At 39.0% G+C, this 25,484-nt stretch overlaps 1 protein-coding gene across 1 annotated transcript; it reads left to right on the forward strand.

Moving 5' to 3' along the window:
• Positions 1-10,554: 10,554 nt before the first annotated feature.
• On the forward strand, positions 10,555-12,250 carry LOC148028685 (linamarin synthase 1-like). Its single transcript, XM_087687473.1, has 2 exons — positions 10,555-11,132; positions 11,217-12,250. The coding sequence occupies exons 1-2, from the start codon at positions 10,628-10,630 to the stop codon at positions 12,116-12,118; spliced, it is 1,407 nt and encodes a 468-aa protein (XP_087543599.1). The 5' UTR covers positions 10,555-10,627; the 3' UTR covers positions 12,119-12,250.
• Positions 12,251-25,484: the final 13,234 nt, after the last annotated feature.

Genomic DNA, 25,484 nt, shown 5'->3' on the forward strand with positions numbered 1-25,484 from the left:
ACATTTGTTCCCCTCTTGTAGCCATTATCTGGAGTACCAGAGCTACATACGCACATACACATACACGACACTTATCACACTCACAGCACCGTATTTTCAGTTTCCAGTTTTTAGTTTTTCATTCAGCACTTTTATTTTGGATAGCTGGACCTCATCAGTTGTATCATAGTTTGTCTCATAGGCCAGTTTTGGTCTTTAGAAGACGTTAATATAACTTTCTTTCTTTCTTTCTCTCCCTCTCTCATTCTTCTTCGTGTTCTTCCTCTCACTCACTTACTCACTCTCTCTCTCCTCGCCCTCTCTTCTTTTTCTTCTTCTTCTTCTTCTCTCTCTCTTCCCTTGCTCTCTCTCTCTCTCTCTCTCTCTCTCTCTCTCTCTCTCTCTCTCTCTCTCTCTCTCTCTCTCTCTCTGTGACTCTCTCTTTCTTAGTTGGTTAATTAGTAGGTTGGTTAGTTGGATGGTTAGGTTAGTAGGTTTTGTCTTCTTTATTGTGAGTTAGTAAGTTATTGTAAGTTTTTGTCTTCTTCTGCTTCTTCTCTCTCTCTCTCCCCCCTCTTTTTCTTCTTCTTCTCCCTCTCTCCCCCACTGTCTCTCTCATTCTTCTCTCTAACACACACATACACACACTCTTCTCTCATTCTTCTTCGAGTTAATGAGAGAGAGAGAGAGAGTAGATTGGTTGTGTTGGTTAGTTAGTATGTTGGTTGGTTCGTTAACTTTAGATAGTTTAATTAGTTGCAAATCTAATATTTTAATTGGATTAGTAAGTTTTTAATGTTACTTCAATTTTTTGTTTGATTTTATTTATGGTTCGTTTAATTTTATTGTTTTGGTTTATCTTCGTGTTCTTTTTCTTCTTCCTCTCACTCACTCACAAACACACTCTAAGAGGTGCCCACCCATTCGTTGTCCAGGCACGCTTTTAGCGGTCTATCGAGAAATGAATCTGAGCGTCGCTGCTCAGACTCCCAAGGAATGTTTCGAGTTTTGCCGCCTAGGGTTTCCCGAATCCGCCTCGCAATGGAACGTTCACAACCGAACCCACTAGGATCGACCTGAAATTTGGGCTCCTAGTGGCAAAGGTCTCCTAACAACATTCTAATGTTGGATCCTGGACATCCTACTTTACGCAGAGATACCCAAGCCAAAGCAAACCCATGCCACACTTGGTTCAAAGAGAATGGGAAATGAGAGGGATCCGCTGCTCAACCTCTCTGCCCGTAGGGCAGAGTCCCATTCCGGTCCCCTAAAACGACATGAATCGGGTTCTAACCTAACAATATCTAAAGGTCGAACGACGGTAAAAATCTTGTGAGAAGCCTCCCAGTTCTCTGGGACCACCCTACCATACGACAAATCTGTCGGGGGTTCCGCCCACCCGCTTCCCTTAATAGCTTTAGTTATCTAATTATGTCCTACCACATTTATGTGTGACACTTAAAGTCAGCTTCATTAATTAATCTTTTTAGGGAATAGGGTTCGTTCCATAACTTATAGCACAGACACGAAAATAGAGCAAGCAATCTATTAACAAACAAGTTCAAAGAAGTTCCTTAACTTATCTTCAAGTTAATCTTTTTCTCCCGCCCATATAGGAGAAATTATATATCCCTTCTGTCCAACAGAAATATCTCTTCTGCCTTGCAGAAGTAACTGGTCCAAATCTCATGGCACCACAAATTCAATCCTTTATCTAGAATAGGATCTCCCAACATACTTAGACGTTGGGGGCCACAGAGGTCTTCAACTCCATTCTAGACCTAGCAAGGGGTGTCTAGAGCTCCAACTGACCCACAAGCTGTCTAGGAGCGAAACATCATTCCCGTGGTTGGCCTTTTTACCACTCAACCTTCGGCCCATGAATCGAGCAGTGCCCTCTGTGGGTTAATCCGCGGTGCGATCATGGAGGTGATCTACCCATGCAAAATATCATTCCTTAATTAAATCCTTTAAGAATCAAGCACAAACAAGGCATTCAACCCTAATATCATTTTCTAGGAAACCATTCCTTTATTCCCATGGCAACTTGTCATCCCAGACCCTTGCCATGTATTTAGCATAAATCACAAGCACTTGAAACAATCATCCAAACAACTAACAACCAGTTGAATGTAAAAGCATTTAGGATGTTGTTAGATCAACCAACAAAAAACCAATTGTATTCTTACCAAACAATGCAAGAATAGTAGCGATAACATTACCATCGCATATATGCTCTCCCCCTTGGGGTCAATGAGCGATTTTATATAAAGTTTACTTAACACTTGTATGCACAATTTTAATGTCATGATTATGCCATTCATAACCCTTGACCAATTGTTCCTTGTAATTGCTCTATCAATGAATATGCCACATGCAACTAGGTGCAATTAACTTTCCTTGATATATGCACTTCGCAAGCTCCATCTTACCAATATGTAAGATGAAATTATCTATACTCGTGCATCATAGTATCGGCCTAACGTATCTCATACAAGAATCAAAACAAGCATCTATGAATTTGGGAATGCATTACTTACGATCGAAACTGTAGTTGGATTGACAATGATGCCTTTGCCTAAAACTTAGTTGATGGTTGTGGGATTGCCATCCGCATGTGTCACTTGGGGGCCATCGTTTGCGAGTAGACTCAAGAGATTAAGAAGACGGAATAGATTTGAGATGGGAGAGTGTACGATAAGATGGGTAAGTCGAGGATCGAAATAGAGGGAATTGAGCTAACTCTCTTCCTTGCAGCCTCTAGGGGTGACTCCTCTCTCTCTCTCTCTTTCAAGCTCTCACAATCTCTTGGAGGGGTATCCCTATCTCTACCTCTCTCTGCAGTCTTTTGGGGTTTCCTTATGCTCCTTGTGCCTCCCCATGCCTCATATTTATAGTGAATTAAAGAAGAGGGCTTGTGGCTGAGAAGTGGAGCTCTTTGTGGAGGGGGATCTTATAAATGTGATGGCTCCATTGGCTCCGAAAGGGGGGTAAAACCCCAAGACCCTCGATTAGAAAGCTCTTAGTTCACTCCTTCTTCTTTTCTTTATTCGAAGTGTTGTCTACTGCCTATAGACTGTGATCGTGGCGCACACGATTTGGCATCCCTCTCTTTATTTCTCTTTTTATAAAATCTCTAAAACTAACTAAAACATCACTTATCTTTTCTTTTAAATGACATCCAGTTCTAGAAATCTCCATATCTTTTTTAAAAATAATATCTAAAATATACTAGTTTTGCCCAAAATCTAATATTTTTGGACCATCCAAACTATACACATTAATACTAGTGATTAATATAGCTCATAAGTCTTGTTCACGTTGTAACTTACGTGAATGGTGGCTATGGTTCTTGTCAATTCGAGAAAAATATCGAATTTACGACTCTCGATTTTTTTACACATATTTCTAATTAAATAAAAATCCTTAATTATTAATATTAGTCAGTTTTTTACTTTAGTTAGACTTGAGTTAGTATTACTATCTTACTAACTTATTATTTGAATAACTAACTTTTGAACTAACCAAGTAACTTTTATTGCGTGAAAATATTACATCCTCCTCCCCTTAGAGAAATCGAGATGTCCTCATTTTGAGAGAAATCGAGGGTATCATTTTGGAATCTGTGGGTTATGGGCCCACCATGCTTTTGATGCGCTACTCTAATCACTTATAGGCATGCGGTCTTTTGAAACAACAAGCTATTGTATTTGATATATCCGTGTCTTGATTACAAGAGAAAATGTATTGTAGTTACATCTCATGGATATCTTCTAGGTTTTTCCTAAGCACTTGGTAATGTTCTGGCACTCAGAGCATCGGTGTTTATGGTGCTTTGGACATTTCCTTTTGAAAGGACCTAACTCCCTGCAATAGAAACATCACGAAACTTTATCACTTGTGGTGACAAGATTCTTGGTTGTCCTTGGTAGGATTTTCTTCATTAGACCAAATTTTCCTGGGATCCTTTTAGTGGATTTGAGTGGTCCTTTATCTTGGAAACTATGTTCCCAAATTGTCCTCTTCTTAGTTCGGGACTGAGGTCCATGGACAATTGGCTTTGCTTGTAATGCTAAAGAATACTTCCAAGCTTCGACATTCTGATGAAACCCGATCTATATTAGTTGAGAAGAAACGACTAAATAAAAATTCATTGTAATTTATAATAGTCATTCCTTGCCAGTGTATCTCTAATCATTTACAAGTTCTAGGCTCATAATAGATGCAACTCGTATTACTCAGGTAAACTGTAGTTGCAAGAGTAAAGTTTTTTCCAATACAAGTTGTATTTCATGTCGACAAAATTTCTAGGATTTCTAGTCATCCTGAAGAGGTGTTGTCGGTTCTAGGTCTTCGTTTTCATCTAATTCCTCTATATATCCATAGACAGCATACGTGTAGCTTCGTTTCCTTGGAGGCTCCGTATCTTTTGGACTTACATCAAGGCAATCTGCTTGGACATGTCCTAGCTCATTGCAATGGAAACATTGATGGTAGGGACATCTCCTACGGATGTGGTCTATCCCACTGCACAAGTGGCATCTCTTGTCCTGATCTCGAAATATATCTTTGTTACAATTGCCTGATTTAAGTTCTTGGATGATTGGATTCGCTTGAAGTAATGCATCTTGCAAGTCCGTTGGATGCACTGCTTCAAGATGGTGGTTCAGAGGAGTGTTCAAGCCATGGCAAAACTTGGATATTTGCTACGCAATATCCATAGGTGGTACATAGTTTAGTAGGGTTACAAACTTTGGGTAGTAAGCTTCCAAAGTTAATTCCAGCTGCTTGAGCTTGAAAAATTCATTCATCCTCAAAGTTTGGTAGGTTGGTGGAAGGTATCGTCCACGTATAGCATCTTTCAACTGAACCCAAGTAACAGCAGCTTCAGAATAGAGGAAGAAAAATCAAATATAGTAATAAAATAACTTTTATTACTATATTTGGTACCTTTGCATATCATGTTATGGCTTTTGGCCTATGTAATGCACTAGGGTCTTGACAATGTACAGCTCAAAAAACTTCTGGTGATATTTTCCCAAAGGAGCCAAAGGTCTTTATTGATGACTTGGAGGAAGCCACCACAAGGAACAGGGAAATAATAATTTTAAGAAAATGTTTATAGTCATACATACAGTTTTGCATTGCTCTCAATCAAGAAAACGCATCTTTAGAGTGCCCTATGGATTGTTGTTGGCCCCTGTGATTAGCTCCGCTAGTATTTTTACTAATCTTGAAAAGATAAAGGTTTTCATTGCCATGAGTGTGATACATACTCTTACAGAAGTGCATAGCTTTTTGTCATGAGTCAGATACTATCGACAATTTATTAATGCAGTCATCCATTGACTCAATCCATATCTCCACCTCAGCTGTGATGTCTATTCCTCCTCCATTAAACTCGAGTGCCTTAATTTGCTTGAGAAAAAATTTCTTCTCTTTCATGTCAACATTTGTGGGTGTACGAGGTGCCTAACAATCAAGCCATACCACTTAGATTATTTTGTTTAGGATATACCTATGAACCATACATTAATCAATCACACATCATTACGAAGTTTGGCTTTGATACCAACTGTGAGGTGCCTGCCCATTCGTTGTCTTTTAGCAATCTATTGAGAAATGAATCTAAGCGTCGCTGCTCGGCACTCCCATGGAATGTTCCGAGTTTTGTTGCCTAGGGTTTCATGAATCCGTCTCGCAACAGAACATTCACGGTTGAACCCACTAAGATCGACCTGAAATTTGGGCTCCTAGTGGCCAATGTCTCCTAACAGCATTCTAATGTCGGATCTTGGACATCCTACTTTATGCAGAGATACCCAAGCCAAAGCAGACCCATGCCGCACTTGGTTCAAATAGATGGGAAAAGAGAGGGATGCGACGCTCATCCTCTCTGCCCATAGGGCATAGTCCCATTCTGGTCCCCTAAAACGGCATGAATCGGGTTCTAACCTAACAATACCTAAAGGTTGAACGACGGTAAAAATCTTGTGAGAAGCCTCCCATTTCTCTGGGACCACCCTGCTGTAGGATGGACCCGTCGGGGGTACCACCCACCCGCTTCCCTTAATAGCTTTAGTTATCTAATTAGGTCCTACCACATTTTTGTATGACACTTAAAGTCAACTTCATTAATTAAGCCTTTTAGGGAATGGGATTCGTTCGCATAACTTATAGCATAAACACGAAAATAGAGCAAGCAATCTATTGACAAACAAGTTCAAACAAGTTCCTTAACTTATCTTCAAGTTAATCTTTGTCTTCTGCCCATACAGGAGAAACTATGTATCCCTTCTGTCCAAAAGAAGTATCTCTTCTGCGCTATAGAAGTAACTAGTCTAAATCTCATGGCACCACAAATTCAATCCTTTATCTAGAATAGGATCTCCCAACATACTTAGACGTTGGGGGTCACAGATGTCTTCAACTCCATTCTAGACCTATCAAGGGGTGTCTAGAGCTCCAACTGACCCGCAAGCTGTCTAGGAGCGAAACATCATTCCCGTGGTTGGCCTTTTCACCACTCGACCTTCAGCCCATGAATCAAGTAGTGCCCTCTTTGGGTTAATCTGCGGTGCGATCATGGAGGTGATTCACCCATGCAAAATATCATTCCTTAATTAAATCCTTTAAGAATCAAGCACTAACAAGGCATTCAACCCTAATATCATTTTCTAGGAAACCATTCCTTTATTCCCGTGGCAACTTGTCAAACAGACCCTTGCCATGTATTTAGCATAAATCACAAGCACTTGAAATAATCATCCAGAGTTGTGCTTAACCAAGAGCATCATGCAGTAGTATTTGAGAGCCGATGCCTCAAGGACCATGAGCTACATGCTCCAGTATATGAGAAAGAGCTTATGGTGGTGGTACATGCTCTTCAAGTATGGAAACACTATTTACTTGGTGCAAATTTTGTTATTAAAACAGATCACCAAAGTCTAAGATACTTCCTCACTCAGAAGAAGCTCTTAGAGAAACAGATGCATTGGGCAAATTTCTTATCTATGTTTCATTTTCAAATCCTTCACACATCTAGAACTAAGAATGTGGTTGCAGATACTCTATCACGGCGACCTCGAGTGAATGCAATCACAACTGTTTACCATAACGAGTTCATGGATTTACCCAAAATGTATGCAACTGATGTTGACTTCTCAACCATATGGGGTCAGCTTAACTCAGGCCAGTCAATTACACCTTACTCGATTCGAGATGGTTATTTGTATCATCATCAAGCAATTTGTGTAGCATTACCATTGCGATACAAGGTAATGGATGAAGCACATGCATCTCCATATGCTGGACATAGGGGTATTCTACCCACTACTCAAGCATTGGAAAGATATTTCTTTTGGCCTACTCTTAGAGCTGACATTAAAAGATATGTCCGCGAGTGCAAGATATGCCAAAAAATAAAGTATGATAGGCATAAACCACCTGGTCTACTGAAGCCATTATCTATTCCCAATGAGCCTTGGGAAAGTATAGCCATGGACTTTATCATGGAGCTTCCTCGTACACAAGCAAGCAATGATGCAATGTGGACTATCGTTGATAGATTCATTAAGCAAGCTCACTTTATACATGTGCGAAAGACAATCAAAGCCGATCATATGGCTAAGCTATTCATTGCTTATATTTTCAAGCATCATGTCCTGCCTAAGTCCATTATAAGTGATCGAGATCCCCACATGACCAGCCTCTTTTGGCAAGCTCTCTTTGAGAACCTTGGGACAAAGTTAAATTTTTCATCCTCTTATCATCCTCAAACGGATGGGCAGAGTAAAAGTGCTAATTCTACTGTTTTGGACCTTTTGAAATCCTATGTCTCTAATAATCAAAGAAAATGGAAAAAGTATTTGCCTTTAGTAGAGTTTGCATACAATAATACGGTGCACTCTAGTACTAGTAAGGCACCCTTTGAGATCATCTATGGTAAGCCTCATTTACCACCCATTCTTCTTACAAAGAATAAGATCTTTGTAGCATATGAGTTTGTTAGAGACATTGATACAACTTTCACTCAAGTAAAAGCTTCTATATCCAAAGGCCACAAGAGAAGCATAAACACGAAGTAGATAAGCATCGTCGTAAGTTAGATCTCAAGTTGGGATAGTATGTTCTTCTTAAGTTTGAGAAGGCTCACTTGAAGAAGCAGAAAGGTCAAAAGGGTAAAGTGGTTAAGCTTTCTAATCGCTATTATGGGCCTTTCAAGATCACAAATAAGATAAACGATGTGACTTTTTGTTTGGATCTACCAAGTCATTGGAACATTCATAAGGCTTTCCATATAAGTTTGCTACGCCCTTATATTGGAGAACCTCCAATGGAACCAATCAAGGAAGATTTACCTGACATAGAAGAAATAGAAGAGTTCCTTGTGCTTGAAAGAATTTTACACTATCATGACAATACTCTAAGGTCAGGTAAGATATTATGGAAGTATCTGGTTAAGTTTAAGAATTATCCCCCCTTGGACGCTCAGTTTATGACTGAGAGAGAACTACAAGACTTTCCAGATCTTCTTAAGGACTACGTATCCCCTCTACAGTTGAGGTCAACTGTTTAGAAGCCAGAGGAATGTCACTAAATTGATTGCTTATTACGCATTCTCTATTTAATAATTTTATGTCATTAAATTAATGACTCACTTTTCTTTAAGTGTTGATGATGATCTAGCGTGGCCATGAGACCATTTAGAGACCAGTATTCCTAGTGCATCACTTAATGGGGTAATCAGAGTACTGTGACGGGGATATCTGGTACAGGTAGTACAAGTTATGAAGGGGGAAAGAAGTGTCTGCCAAGTGTAAGAGTGTACACAAGAACCAAGGAGTTGCACATAAATGAAGATGGATTGAGTTCTAAGAAGAGGAAGTGCATTAGCATTCTCTCTATGTATTTATGTGTGCATCCAGGGATGCCTGGGAATGTTTACTTGTGTGTAATGAGCATTGCATTCATTTGGGGTCATTCTCTCCCCTACAAGTCAAGGTTTCAGGTCTTTTCTTTCATTAAGAATGATGAGAGAGGTGTCAAGAATCGTGTGGTGGGGGAACTTGCTTGAGTTGCTGCACCAAACACACACTATATAGACAAGAGGAAGCTCACTCAAGAACAGAAGAAGAGAGATGGAGGCCAAAATGTTTTCTTGCTGGTTTCTTCTTCTTCTTCCACACACTAGCTCCTCTCTCTCTCTCTCTCTCTCTCTCTCTCTCTCTCTCTCTCTCTCTCTCTCTCTCTCTCTTGCGGGACTGTTTGACTGCCACAATCTGCCTGTGTCAGATTGTCGGATTGCCAAACACGCCTAACTGCCATTGACTGCATGCAATGACACTGACCCAATGACTGTCGGATGAGAGAGAGAGAGAGAGGGACTGCGTCCCTCTCTCTCTCTCTCACTCTTTCTCCATGAGACTACCAGACTACCACAATCTGCCTGTGTTAGATTGCCGGACTGCCACAGTCTGCCTATGTTAGATTGTCAGACTGCTAGGACAATTCACCTAACTATCGAACTGCCGCGACAGTCCTCCTAATTGCGAAGACTGTCTACCTAATTGCCAAACAGTCTGCCTAATTGCCAAACACGCAGGACTGATGCTAACCTAATGACTGTAATGACAGTGATCCAATGACTACCGGATGAGAGAGAGAGAGAGGGACTATGTGGCAGTTAACTACAGTACTGGAAACTTCGTGCTAGACTGGATTCCGTGCAGACTGGAGACTGTGGGACTCGAGATTATCGAACTGGAGAGAGAGAGAGAGAGAGAGAGAGACCATGTGACTGTGTGTTGATCTACAGGATTGACGGACATAGGTCCTGAGAGAGAGAGAGAGAGAGAGAGAGAGAGAGAGAGGACTAACGTGCCTGCTGCCTGCTCATGACCCTTTACGCATTGCTGATCCTCCCTGCTTGCTCATGTGTTCTCTTGTTTTGCTCCTGCCTGCTGCCTGTGAGAGTGAGAGTGAGAGGAGGAGGTGGTGGAAAGAGACCACGTTTCTCTCTGCCCTTAATCATGTGAGCAATTAATGGCACTTTGGTTTGGTTTGGGAGCTCCCTGGTGCTTCGACACCTTCCCGAACCTGTAGCTCAAATAATAATGTAGTATAGATTTCATACATTGGGACTCGGGAGGGGCAGACAATGAACTTGAGACAACCTGGCAAAGAGCAGACGCACGCACGAACTACGATGGCAGCACTGATTCGACAAGCATCAAATGATCTCCCTTTCCCCGAAGGGCTATTTGGAATTCGAACGGTCCCTCCCAAGTCCCGCTCTCCCTTCTCTGAGTCTACATTGGAAAGAGGAACCAGGTGGCCTCTTGAGGAAGTGTCACTTAGTTACTCCATTTTTAGAGGCGCCTTGATACGCATAGACAACCCCAATAGTCCTGCTGATTAAGTCCACTACGGCCACATTAAGTAGAATTTTGTGATTTTCTGCCTCCGCGTGACCGGGTTCTAACTATGGACACTTAACTGTGGCGACTGCGTGCCTGTAAAATTGACATGTGCGGGACAACAAAAGGAAACAAGAGTAAGCACACTGGATATTATCACTAGTCATCTAGTGAGTGACTAGTGCTATCACACGATCTGTGAATCAGAGGCACAGACGTTTGAAGACGGGATGAGGAGGAATGCGGAAGCGCACGTTCTAGTGTTTCCTTTCCCAACGCAGGGGCACCTCAATCCAGCACTGGACTTAGCCAGCAGCTTGGCGCAAGCAGGCCTGAGGGTGACCGTGGTGCACACGCCAGGAAACCTGGATCGCCTGGCTCGGCTGCAGCAGCCTCACCACTGCAATACTGTGCACGCTGTGGCGCTGCCTCTGTCCCCGGACGACGCCGCCAAACTCCCCGCAGCCGCCCCTCTCATCCACATCTTCCAGACGGTTGATGATACGACCCTCATGTCTCGCGCGCTCGAGAGCCTCATCCGCGCCATCGACGCAGACGCGGACCAGCCCCGCATCTCCTACCTCATCTGCGACAGTTTCCTGCCGTGGACCATGGACGTGGCCTCCAAGTTCGGCATTCCCAGGTCGGAGCTATGGACGTCGACAGCGTCGGGTTACCTGATTGGGTACCATCTGCCGGAAGTCATACGGAGGGGGTATCTGCCGTTCGAGCCGGGTACGTAGGGGTGAGCTGAGCCGTCAGATCAGCAGATCTAAGCTCGATAATTAGTGGAGGTTAACGCATCGGCTGCTGTTTTAGGGGCGACGGAGAACGTGGCCCTGGACTTCCTGCCGGGGATCTCCGACTACGAGGAAGAATTCCGGCTGACGGACTTGCCCTCCGACCTCATCCTCAACGACAGCACGCACCCTCTCTTCCAGTTCCTGTACAGGGCCTTCAGGCGAGGGAGGGAAGCTTCTAGAGTTCTGGTGAACACCTTCGAGGAGCTGGAGGGAGGGGGGGTGATTCAAGCTATGCGGGCCGAGGGCGTCCGAGTCACGCCCATAGGGCCGTTGGGAAGGGGGACGGGCCAAGGCGTGGGCGGGAGGCCCAGCTTGCTGGCGGAGGATGCGAGTTGCCTGGAGTGGCTGGACGAGCGGGAGGCAGCCTCGGTGCTGTATGTTTCGTTTGGAAGCGCGAGCCGCTTCTCGGAGGAGGACGTGCGCGAGCTGGCGATGGGTTTGGAGGCGTCGGGGCTGCCCTTTCTGTGGGCCCTGGGGCCATGGGCGGTTGGGACCGATCACTACGTGTTGACCTGTGAGCGGGGCCTGGTGGTGCCGTGGGCCCCGCAGGCGCGCGTCCTGGCCCACCCCGCCGTGGGTGGCTTCCTGAGCCACTGCGGGTGGAACTCCGTGCTGGAGAGCCTGTGGGCGGGCGTGCCCATCCTGGGCTGCCCCCGCGTCGCGGAGCAGAACACCAACCTGTGGTTTGTCCGCAAGTGGAAAGTAGGCCTGCCTCTCAATCCGGTTATTAGCAGAGGCGCCGTGGAAGCCGCTGTTAAGGCGCTGCTGCACGGCGCTGACGGCGCTGCTGCACGAACTAGAGCGCTGGAGGTGCGAGAGCAGGCCCGGTCAGCCGTCGCCGTGGGCGGCCCTTCCGTCACGGCTCTCGCAGAGGTGGTTCACGAGATCCGACAACAAGCGATACAGGCCTGGTACTGATAGGTGTGCACGTGGGCCCCAGAATCGAACTAGTCATACGACGCGCGCGCCTCTTTGTAGTTTCTCGTTGCTGATGGCCTTTGTCACCTTACAAAAGATAATAAGAGGTATAAAATTTTGATAAACGTGACTCGCGAGTCTGTTTTAGTTGGTTGCATATCGCGAATGAGGAGGCTGTGTGTGGTTTAGATCGGTTACACACCCGGCGCTCCAGGCTTGTTTTTGCAATATGCCAACGCTTCCAATGGCAAATCTTTTCTGTAATGCGTAGCTTACGTGAAAAAGGTGAAAGCAATCACAGCATCGTTGAGATGCAACATGGCACCATGCCAAAGCTCTTCCAAAAGCGTGTGACAACCCAATGCCTAGGTTGAGAGGACCTCATAAGGCTAGAATTTTTGTCTTAGCTGATTGACACCAATGTTTGGTTGCCCCTTAAAGGGTCTCATTAACATCATAGTTTACATCTTTGAGTAGGGAGGACCAACTTTTGTGCTACTTCAAATTGAGGCATCTTTATGGGGAGATTGAGAGCAATGAGCTGGTGCCCAATCTAGAGTTTTCCAAAATTTGACCTAGAAACTTTAGCAAAGTGCTTGTAGATCTACAATAGGCCATCCAAAGTTTCTTTATTGGCTTCCCGAATATTTGAATTATCATCAACAAATAGCAGAGTGTAGAAGGTCTTTTAGTGCCCAATTTCCATAATGTACTCCATCATCCTCAATAATCACAAATAGCGATGGTGTCGATGGGCAACTCTTGACCAATTTAACTACTTGGAATTTATTAGAGAAGAGGTTAATGCTTACCACATCTATGGCATTAGTGAAGAGGGGCACAACCATGTTGTAGAATTGCTTTACTAGATCCAAGCGCATTAAGTATCTCTAGTATGAACCACCAACTTACCCTATCATGAGTGTTTTCAAAATCCATGTTAATCAAAATAAAACCTTCATCTTGCTCAAGAGCCCAATCTATGGATAACATAAAATTGAGAATTGTATCATGGATGTGCCTTCCATGGATGATATCATAATGGTGGGGATGAACTATTTGGGGTACTAGATGCTTGATTGAGAGACCAAGTGCCTTAGCAAATATCTTGTGAGCCATGTTTAGCATTATGAGTGGGCTCTCTTTGCAAATTTGGCATTACGAGTGGGCTCCCTTTGCAAATATCTTGTGAGCCATGTTTAGCATTAGGAGTGGGCTCCCTTTGCAAATTTTGTCATTTCAATTTTTTAGTTGAGAGAGAGAGAGAGAGAGAAAGAATGTTAACAATACAAATCAAGTTATGAATTCCTAGAATTTGTGAATACATTTTACTCATGCAACACACGTGTGCACCCACACATGTGCATACACAACTTTGCTAGCATTGTTGATGATTTCTACGTCTCTCTTAATGAATCTCACCTCATGGCCAAGATCAATTATAGAAGCAATTGATAGAAGAGTTCTCTTAATATTTGAAACATATAAGACATTTGAAAGATTTTTTAGTTCACCATTTATAGCAACAAAAAAAATAGTACTTGAGCCCTCAACATGGCATTTTGCATCATTTTCAACCATCATAATGATAGATTCTTTCAGAGGCTTCAAAGAACTACATAGACCTTTGTTGTTGGTCGTGTGATGAGAGATGCCACTATCCAATATCCATGAGTCATTACTAGATATTTCTTGCATTGAGGAATATACTTCCTCAATGGTTGCCATGAATAACTCCAACTCTACTTCAATTGTATTGGCTGTCTCATTTTCTTTAGTATTCACAGTGCCATTCTTTTCATGTGCCTTCTTGACACAATAATCTGCAATTACATGGCCTTTCTTCTTGTAGTAAGACTCTCCTTGAAACTTTTTCTTACTACCTTTATTCTTTTTGTCACCGTTGGTAGAGGAGCCACCTTTTCCCTTTGCACTGGTGGAGAATATAGCATCTCCACTATTGCTACCTTCTCGGGCTTTAAGCCGCAACTCCTCCATTAGTAGTGCACATAATTTCTCAAACATCAAATCTTGGGGTCTCACTTAAGCATTTAGAGCAATTACTAGTCTATCAAAGTTTGGTGGATAAATTCAAAGACACCTCCGAGCTAGCTCCTCACTAATCTTTTGTATCCCAGCGCTTGCCATCTGGACATGCAAATTTTTAATCCGAGTGATGAATGCTTCAACTTTCTCTCCTTTAGTAAACTTCTCTACTACAAGTTGATTCTCTAAGTTTTGAATCCTTTTTTAATTTCATATTTTTTACTGGCTCCTCAGTACGTTCCAAGCCTTTGATGCCTTGATTGCATGTTGAATCAAGGTTAAAACAATATCAGAAAAGCTTGTAACTAAGGCACACGACATATCTACATTCCTTTGTTTCCAAGCTCATAAAAGATCTATATTTGGAGGAATCACAGTACTCGAATTTGATGGGTCGATGGTGGATTGTGGTTTTGGGTGAGTCCCTAGCATTGTCTTCAGAAGCTCGTAAGAATCAAGGATAGTTGTAATTTTAAACTTCCACAAAGTGTAGTTTGTGCCATCTAACTTGCCTTTGTTGAAGGTTGGTGGACGAATCCTCAGTGTTGAATTGTTGATATAGCACCACTACCACTTGATACACCAACACCGCTACCCAATCCAACAGATGACATTTCTCCTCTTTGCTATTGAAGTCCTTATCTCTTGTGTACTCTTCACTCCTTAGAGCCCATCTGGGCTCTGATACTAATAGAAATTACATGATGCAATAGACAAATGTGAGGAGTAGAGAATACATAGCAAATATGAGAAGAACAAAAACTTCTTTAATTTCATATGAATTGCTACAAAGATGGCTCTATCTACCCGTGTGTTTCCATTGTGAAGCTTAGATGACAATCCAAATAGATGATTATATGAAGAGCTAAAGGGTAGCTCAAATAAATCTGACTGGGTGAAAGATAGATTGACGATGGATTTGGAGAGATGTTTCTTATATAACTTGGGAGGTTAGTCATGTTAGCTTGTCTAACCATATTATGAAACTTTCATAGTTAGCCAAGAAATATTCCCTTTACCATTAGGCTGAGGGCACTACCCTCTACTACCTCTAACCCTAGTCAAGGGGGCTGCTAACCCCCTTGACTGAGACCCTTTAGCCAAGGTAGATCCACAAAGGTCACCTTTTTACTATTCGGTCACATAGATCTCATTTGACATACAAATCAGGACCCAACCAATGTTTATGCTCACACACATGGCTTCTCCTCATAATGGGGACTTTATAACTTAGAGCACCATGGATCATTGGTGGCACCTTACAAAGGTAAGGGATTGAGCATATCTAACATAGCCTTGATGAGAGGAAAGTGATGGCAAGATCAAGATACTTAAAAAGGAGACTCTTAAGGAGGGATAACTTGGTCAATGTCAAAGAAGTAATGATAGAGCTGTTAATGGGATGCAGGGTAGAGATTGAGGTTTGGTTTATGATAGAATGTGGTTGAAGCTTGCCTTATCTATGGAAAGAGAGGATATCTGAGAGAATACCTATGGAGACACACTTGACTGTGGATAATTATCTTTGCCGATGTGGTCACTAAAGTCTCTTTTGATGAGGTGTTCCACATAGGTCTTCAATGCTTGATGTTGCTTTTGGTAAATTTTCAAGGGGATGATAATCCTTGGTGGTTTTGAATATTTGATTCTCCAACTTAACCACATGTGTTATCTTCCATTCACTTGATAAAAATATGAGAGCACATGTAGTTGTCATGCTTCAAACTCCATTAATAGGGCTACGTTAGGAGATATTATTGCTTCTCCTATATTAGGGGATATGGTAGGTATTCCTCATGTTCTTTAGGCAACATGCCCATGTCAACATGGACATAGATGTGTACGAGTAGCTTCAACCTAGCATCCAATTCTATGAGACACTATGAGGGATTCTTATTTTCTAAGTGAGCTTGCTTTGCTACCATTTCTTTTGGGGTTATAATGGTTGCTTTGGGCTTTAGCATGGTGAGAGGTTTAGGGTGAGATGGAAAAGATCAAACGAGCGTAGGATTGCTTGTGCTTTTGAGGTTCTTATGTTTATCGTAAGGCTTTGTGGCTGCCATGTCTTGATCCTTGTTAGATGTGATAGGTGTAGTCACAACTAATGGTTATGATTGTTCACATTTGATTCAATATCATGGGTCTTATTATCGTATTGAGTTTCATTGCAATACTTGGAAGTGACATTGCTTGGATTCCTTGGAACCTTCAAAAGCATTCATTGGCTTCATGCATTTGAAATAAGAAAAAATGGAGATGTCTATGGATTGGTTGTATGTCAAGGCTATTACCTTCTCACTATTCTCCTTGAACTCTATTCTTGTGGCTTCTACAGAGTTGATTGCTAATACTATTGTCTCTTTTACTTCCTTTTCTTGATATAAACTTAGAAGATTATATGCCTTCGATTGGTTTGGCAGTTTTGTCATTAGGAATATATTTTCCTATCATCTCCTAAAGGGGGACTTCCCTAGGCCATGTTGAGTGATATTGTTAGGCTATGGTGGTTCAATTACCTTTTATTTTACAAATTTGAGCCTTTCAATAGTGCCTTCTTCATTATGTGTATAATTTCTAGATGTTGGCGATTATTCTTGCTTAATTTCCATCTTTGGAACATTATCTTCTCTAATTCTTTATGTCTTGTCCTTGGGGATCTTGATTAGTCTTGTCCCTCTTGACTATTTCTTTTTAGGCCTCATTTTATGTTTAGGTTTGTTTTTCTTCTATTGAGGAGATGCTTGTGTGTGGTGTAATGGAGGTGGACTTGTAGAGGGTTTAAGCAGTCACAACTAATGATTTCTTGCATAGTACCCTTGAGCAAGAAGGAGGGATTGTGAAAACCATCAATGTGTACTTTTGTGGTTTTCTACAAGTTTTATAAGTCCATGTTATATCCTTGGCATTGATTCTCAAATTATGCATTTGAAGTGTGGTCATGCTTATGGGTTCTCTTTCTTTATTGTTTGCTCAAAGCAACCCAAGCATTTCCCTACTTCTCTCACTAGTTTCATACCTTAATTTCTCACATTTTTTAGTCCCAGTCCTTTGCAAAGCTAAAACTTGCTTGGTCATGGCTATCCCTTTGCTATTGGAACCCTTATGAGACAATACAATGTTGTTAAAATATTGATACTTTACTAAAATATCAACTCTTATTGTTGATTTCTTAAGAAAATAAAAACTTGCCAATTTAAAAAGATATCTTTGCATAAACACACATATACAGAGTCTCTCTCTCTCTCTCTCTCTCTCTCTCTCTCTCTCTCTCTCTCTCTCTCTCTCTCTCTCTCTCTCTCTCTCTCTCTCTCTCTCTCTCTCTCTCTCATATTTTGTTACTCGCTTAAAAGATCTACCCATAAATATTTTCTTTTTCACATTCTCATGATTTAGGAGCATATGGACATTAGGGAAGTTTTGAGGTCTTGAAAATGCCTTTTAAGATGTAGAGAGAGAGTGCTCTAGACCAATGAGAGTAAGGCCTCCGTAACAAAAGTTTTTTATTAAAAAAAGAAGAACCCATGTGTGAGCATGGACATTGGGTGGATCCTGACTTTTATGTTAGATGAGGTCTATGTGACCCAATGGCAAAAAGGTGACCTTTGTGGATCTAGCCTTTGGGTTACATAGAGTAGTTATGCTAGTAGCAACTCGAGGTATAATGCATCGAGTTTAAGATTTGAGGGCTGTGGAAGTAGTCCTTTCCAGGGGGTCTCAAGGGGGCCAATGGTCCCCCTGATGGGGTTTCGAGGGGCAGTGTCCCTAGCCCAATGGTAAAGAAAATATCCCCTGTAATATTCCTTTGATGACTAGGGAAGATTCGTAATATGGTCGAACATGCAGATTGGACTACCTTCTCGGGCTATAAAATGAAGATTCCTCTAAAGCCATCGTCAATCTATCTTTCACCTAGTTAGAGTTCTTCTAGCTACCCTTAAGCTCTTCTTCTATCATCTATGTAAATCACCACATCTAAACTTCATAGTAGAAGTATACAAATGGACAAAGCCATTTGTGTATCACTTTATTTGAAATTAAAGTAGTCTCTATTCTTCTCATATTTGATGAGTGTTCTCTACTCCTTACTCAAATTCTATCCATTGTGCTATGTAATTTCTACATGGTATTAGATCCTCGGGGGCTTTGAGGAGTGAAGAGAATGTGAGAGGCAAGGGCTTTAACAACAAAGAGGAGAAATGTCGTTTGTTGCATCAAGTAGCAGTGTTGGCGCATCAGGTGGTGGTGGCGTTGTACCAACAATTTAAACACCGAGGATTCATTCACCAACCTTTAGCAAATGCAAGTTAGATGGTGTTGGGGACTAGCCTAGAACCACAACCCACCCTTGATCCATCAAATTCGAGTGTTATGATTCCTCTAAATGTAGATACTCTACGAGCTTGAACACTTGTTCTCTCCTCACTAGTGACACATTCACCTTTAAGTGGGAGATTGTTGAGGGTAAAGGCATGTGTGCCTAGCCACTTGTGTATTACTACATTGATAATACTCGCATACATGTACACTATAGGTGGTGGACATTCATCATTATCACTTTATTTTTTATTCTTTCAGTGACATTTAAATAAAAGGAAGATTGCGCTCACACATTGTGACTATTGGAGTTTCCACATCTCTCTCTCTCTCTCTCTCTCTCTCTCTCTCTCTCTCTCTCTCTCTCTCTCCCCACTATAGCTCTTGCTTCCACTTGCATGCTTTCACTCCAAACTTACTCTCTTTAAGACCTAGAGTAAATTAAAAAAACATAAAAGAGGTTTCAGTACAACATGTATTTATGGATAAAGAGTTACATTAGAAACCTGGAGCTTGAAATCTTCAATTGCATATATCGAATTATAAGTATTTCATTCTCAATGATTTTCTTTTGTTAAAAATTGGTATTAGGTTTTATTACGATAATTTTTAGTTTTAATAGTAGATTTCTATTATTCAATATTCAAGAATGGTAGCCCTTCGAGTCTATTATTGATATTATTAATGTTATGCATGGTTTGATCGGAGAAGAAATATACAAAAACATGAGAAAAACATAACTTGTAGAGAATGTAATATTTTTTAATGACTATTCTTATATTATCCCTATGCATAATGGCCAATGGGAAGCAATATTTGTGCTTCCTTTGCTTGATTTTATAAGCCTTGAGAGGTCTTTACCAAGTCCAAATACTAGTGAGAGCTATAGATGTTTTTTTTTAAAAGATACAAGAAACATTAAAACTTAATATCTCAAGTAGGCTAGGCAAGATTACTTTGTTTATATCTATTAATGTATGTATTGATTCTTTTTCTAATGTATGTATTGATTCTTTTTCTCAATGTTGAGATAAGAATATCAAAGACCATATTGTTAAGACATATGATCATGTTCTACAATTTGTTGATGAGAGGTTAGATACTAGGATAGAAGGCAAGATAACATGTAAGATAGATCAAGACTTTGTTACTTACAAATACATGATTGCTTCTCAAATTTTTAGCATTAGCTTTTATTATAGTAGATAGCATTATGTTGATAGTAGTCTAGTTACTTTGGATCAGAATCTTAAGGATTTTAGCAAATGTCTTATAGTGGATCTTGACATTTTGCTAAATGAGGACATTATGACGATATTGAAGGTTATATAATCATGTACACTACATTAAGTAAGGTTGGATTTATAGGATGAAGATATCAAATTTTCATATTCATTTGCATTCTAACTTAACAACAAATGAGTAAGTTTATACATCAAGTTATATATAGTATATATTTATTTAATTTCACTTTTGGAATGATAAACATCTATGCTAAATTTTTTAGAGATATCAAAGAGAAGAGAGAGAAATATACAGTGCAAGGACATTGAACAAATGGTCTCTTTAGTTTCAATATAAATACAAGTTCAAATATTACAATAAATTTGTATTTATTTTTTTCATGATCTATGTACATGAGGTTTTACAAGACAATACACAAATGCCATTTCTTTTTGTATGAGGAGCATCCTTTTTAGGAGTTCTTTTACCCTTCTTTGATACTTAGGTTGCCTTGGGAGTTGAAAGCCCCTCCTTCTCTACTTCCATACTCTCTATCTTCTCATCTACCCCCTCCTTATCAATAGCCTCCTTGTCTTCTTGTTATTCTTGTATCCAATTGATAAGTATGCACTTGAAAATCTTTGCTCATACATATCGAACATGCTCACTCTTCAATACTATTTTGCAATACACTATCTTTTGAGTAAAACAATGGTAATTAAACATATTTTACATTATGTTGATAAATTTGTTATCATTAAGATATATAAACTTGACCAATCTCTTGGAATTTACAATTACCCTCCAACTACAAGAATGACTATCATCTTAATGAGGGCTCTACAAATAACAATACAAAGCAAAATTTTATAACTTATTTATGGTAGTTATGGAATCAAGTATCTTAATATAATTGATAAAAAACTTACCACAACTTGTCTATACTCCATTTATACAAGTAGATCTAAAGGCATGGGAGGATTTTTTAATATAACTTTAATTAATTTTTTATAGCTCTATATTTAAAAAATAAAATTATAATAAATAAATATTCAAATGATAAGGAAGTCTTATAATAATTCAACTTATATATTACTAGTATTTTTATTTATTTCTTTCAAAGAATTGATTTAAAAACATAACTTATCTACATATTCTATGGCAATTAAGCTCCAATGAGATTTGAAAATAAGTTTAGGCAAATAAATTTAGCATAATAAAATCTTTTAAAAGTAGAAAAAATACCAAACAACTTATTTTTCATGATATGGAATCATAACAAGCTCCAAGGTATGAAAATTAATTCTTCTAAGCCAATAGTCAAATCCATTTGCTTTAAGCTCACTTAACCTCATATAGTGAGAGATTGAAGGACCAAGAATCTCAATCGTTTGTTGTCTATCAAAAGGGATTTCATGTATCATATACCTAGTAAAAGTAGTAAAATAGTGAGTATATAGGAAAAAATTTATTGCTAGAAAAATCTCATTCTTAAGAACAAACAAATTTAGATATGCTATATCTCAATCCCGTAAGAAGGATGGAGTCATTTACTTCTCTCTTGAAATCCTTAAGGATCTACATACTTTCTAAGTCCAAAAAAAAATATCATTTTCCTTACTTATGTGACAAGGCAAGAAGCAATATATATTAAAACATGTTGGATTGACCCTATCAAGCATGTCAAAAAGCTCATTCTCTAGAGGTCCAAGTTGCTCTACTTCCTTTTCTTCTACTTTCTTCATCTTATGATCCCTCCATTTCTCTACTTATTCCTCTTTAGCCCTTTTCTCCTTCTCATCTCATCTTGTGGCTTCCTTATGTGTGATATCCTCCACTTAAAAACCTTTATCCTCCTCCTTCATGTATAGTGGCACATTAAGAATATTATGTCTTTTCATTTGTAAGAGGAATTGGCTATAAAACCATGGGGAATCTATATCTTAAACTTCGTAGGATAATCATAGCCTTGTACATAAGTGTCACCCTATGTGCATGGGTAGCACAGATGTATGCATCATGAAAAAATTCAATTAAGAAGTCCTTTGTAGTCTCTTGGATGCACTACTTATCCACCTAAAACTATTGAGACTATGTCTATCACATATCTCCTTGATCACTCTTTGGAATGACAACTTTGGAATTGCATTAACAAGAGCTTTCATTGCCTTCCTGATTTCCCTAAGACATCTCATACTGTGTGAAAATATCATTTTATGCTTCTTTGGTGGCTTGGATGGCTTAGAGGACTAATAGATCTTCTCAACGATATTTATAAGATCAACCTTCTACTTCCTTGTGGTACCCTTAGTTCTACCCATAGCTCAACAAAATCAATTGCAACAATATGATAAGAAAAAAATTTATCAACCACCAAATTAAATCGCAATGTGTGAAATGAGAAAACCAACGCATCCAATAAAAAGAATGCATATACATCATGTTTCATTCGATAGATAGAGAAAAATGAATACAAAATATATGAAATAATAGACTAGTGGGAGAAAGAACCTTGCAATGAAATTCGTGTTTCACACAGGAGGGGTTCTAGGTGATAAAAAATCATTGAGATTGTGACATTTTAGCCACTGAAGACAATGATCACGTAGCAAACATATGAAATGCAAGAATAAGCCAATGGGATTAGAAGTTGGCCTATTATTTTTGTGTTTCATACGACATGAGAAAATCAAGCAAAAAAACATGTTTTGTGATGTATTAAATGTGAGATTTCAACATAATGACGAAGATTGGGAGTCTAAGTTACATTTCATTCGACAATTTGACAGAAAAATATCACAAAATATAGTTTTATATATGCAAACCTACTTGATTGTTGAAGATTTTTTCTTTGGAGCCTCCCAGGAGAGGGGGTTAAAGTTATGAACCATACCCACTATAGCAACTTTGGATGTTGAGTAAGACGATTTTCAAAATAGCTCCATGGCCTTACATACATGTATCAATGAGATTGTGGAATATGAAAAAAAGAAGCTATCCATAGAAGAAGAGTTCTTAGAGGTACAAAAAAGAATTGGCATTGAGGGCATGGAATATAAAGAAATACTGAAGCAGCGATCAAAGAAGAAGCCAAAGAACTTAATAAATCTCTATGATGAGAACCTTCTTGAAATTATGAAAACCCAAAGGTATTAAAGATATTTCTAAGATCTTCCTAGGCTTAATAGTAAGTATTAAAGATAAGTGACTTTAAGATTTTTATCTATTGACAAATGAAAACTTTTTTTGTTTCTTATGCAGATTGAAATTGAAGATTTTGATAGCTTTCTTGGAAGAGCCAAGGGCTCTATTCCATTGAAGCTTGGGAAAAGACAAGGACTTGGCTATTATATTGAAAACTTAAATAATCAAACTATTGCAATTTATCACAATATATTCTCAAGCTCTCCAAGTTTTTCAATGATGGCTTTAAAAGTGATTTGCAAAGTTGTTGGATGTGAAGTTTTCAATAGAGGAGTGAATAAGATAATTTGGTAGAGAAGAAAAAAGCCACAAGGGTTTTTGACTATATGCTTGGTTATAGTGGATCTAGAGCTAGATGCTTTGGAGCTCTTAGCTCCTATTTACTCTCCCATATAGGATATATAAAATATTTGATAGAGACAGATTGGAGGATCTTAAAGAATCAAGGATTTCTTGAAATCCATCTTTTACGTTCTCTTTGTTTAGTTTGTAACCATTTTGAAAACTTTTGGTTTGCTCAAGAGTTTAGATATCTCTCTTTTTTTGTGTAACCATTTGTATGGTTTTTACTAAAGATGATGTATTGCATGATGTGGTTGTATCTTTATGCTTGAATTAATGTCAAATTTATCTATAAAACCATTGAAAAACCTTTAGTGACTTTTTTCCTCCATGTCTTATGATCTAAAGTATTTCATTCTTGCTTGATAATGTGATCTTTCCATGCCTTGGGTCGACCAGATAGATAAGCTTTCATATTGTTTGATAAAATATGAGTATGATTTTATAAAATATGCTATATAATTAAAAAAACAAATAGAGTTAGTTAGAAATATTATATGAGTTAGACAATGAAAAAACATTACAACTTATTACCATACAAATATAAGAACTTCCTAGCATATAGTAAGTGAAGTGTTGATTACCCCAAGCTTCTGTAATTGCCTATTTGAAAAGGTTCAATTAGTCTTTGAAGTCTTTGAGATAATGATTTTTCAATAGATTTTATCACAATTTAAAAAAATTATCTAATGTTTTTCAAACTTTGACTTTTATGTTGTGAGTCTATCCATTATCAACATGATTGTTAACTATATTCTGTAGGGATTTCCATTGATTATATTTAATGGTTGATCCCCATTTTTAGAGCTAATATTTCCAAGCTTTCCATGAAAGCCTATGAATCTTCTAACCTTCACCCCACTAATAGATGGATTTTTGGGGACACAATTTCTATCCTTTGACTTTTGAAGATTTGGTTTAATAAGAACATTATCTCCATGCAAACCAATTGCAGATCAACCTTTCTTGGTCTTTGTTATAGCATCTTGTCTAGGTAATACGGGTTTTAGCTTCCAAGAAAACCCTACATAAAGATGAATGAGCTTTTCAACTATTCTAAAGAGTGCATGAAGTATACATATATGAGCATTGACCAAAGGAATATCTAAAATTGACTTGAATTATGGGTCTTTGATATGCATGGAGGAGCTCTACTCTAGTTGCTTGAGCTCCAGTATATAGCTATGGACATGTAATATAGACAAGGACATCTAGAGTTTGCTCCTTTTGACACATTGTACATGCATTTTAGTGTCTTTAAGTCACTCGCTATGTGCCATTCGACCTTGTAGTTTCCAAATCCCTTGACAAATAGCTCTTCTACTTCTTGTTGACTCTTAATCACGTTAGGTATTGAAGTTTGATGTAAACCCCAATATAGTATATCAAAATCCTCTATGTCTACTTCAAAAGCTTCTAACCACCAAATATTGTGTTTAGATTGAATATTAAATGGCATTGAATCACTACAATGGCTTGATGAAAGTACTCTATTCATCAAAGTAATGGAGACCCTTTCTAATTTTGTACACTTTACAATCTCAATTTCATCGAGTTCAATCACAAATCTGGCTACTTCTTTTGCCTATTTTAAAGACAAATCATTAGAATCTAATAATCAATTATTGTAGGGTAAGCAAATCAAGGAAAATATTGTTAAATTCATTGTAAAGGACCTTTTTTTTCTTGCTCTTGAAGTTGGCCTTGATATGAATTACCTTACCATTAACTCTTTATCTAATAGTCTTCACCACAAATGGCCTTGGAAGTAAACAATTGTATAGAAAATTTGTGTATATGCATCTTGACTATTCAAAGTCTTCTACACTAGTCATAATCCAAAGAATGATACCTAATAAAAGAATCTAAGCACTCTCTTTACTTTTTTGAGCTTCTTTTTCTTAAGAATATCCTTTGGGATTGCTAAGAATAAGAGATGATAATAAAACTAAGATGCCTTTGAAGCATCTCTCTCAATTACATTTGGCTAAAGAAGAAGCCTAAATAATATCAACATTATAACTTAGATACTATTAGAAGCAAAGTTATATTCAATATTTCTTAAGTAAAAAGATGTTGCTTGGATTCTTTTACTACAACCATCTCCTTCTCATTTGAGATGCTCAATATTCTTGAGATATATTTGTTTATTTCAAAGGTCTAAAATAGTTTGTTTTCATTGGTATGATTTGATGTGTTTCACAATGAATAATTCTTCTATTGATAATCTTGCAGT

This window comes from Lygodium microphyllum, chromosome 11 (assembly GCF_053477565.2).
Source record: "Lygodium microphyllum isolate KBCC chromosome 11, Lygodium_microphyllum_v1.1.10, whole genome shotgun sequence".
Classification (NCBI taxonomy): Eukaryota; Viridiplantae; Streptophyta; class Polypodiopsida; order Schizaeales; family Lygodiaceae; genus Lygodium; species Lygodium microphyllum.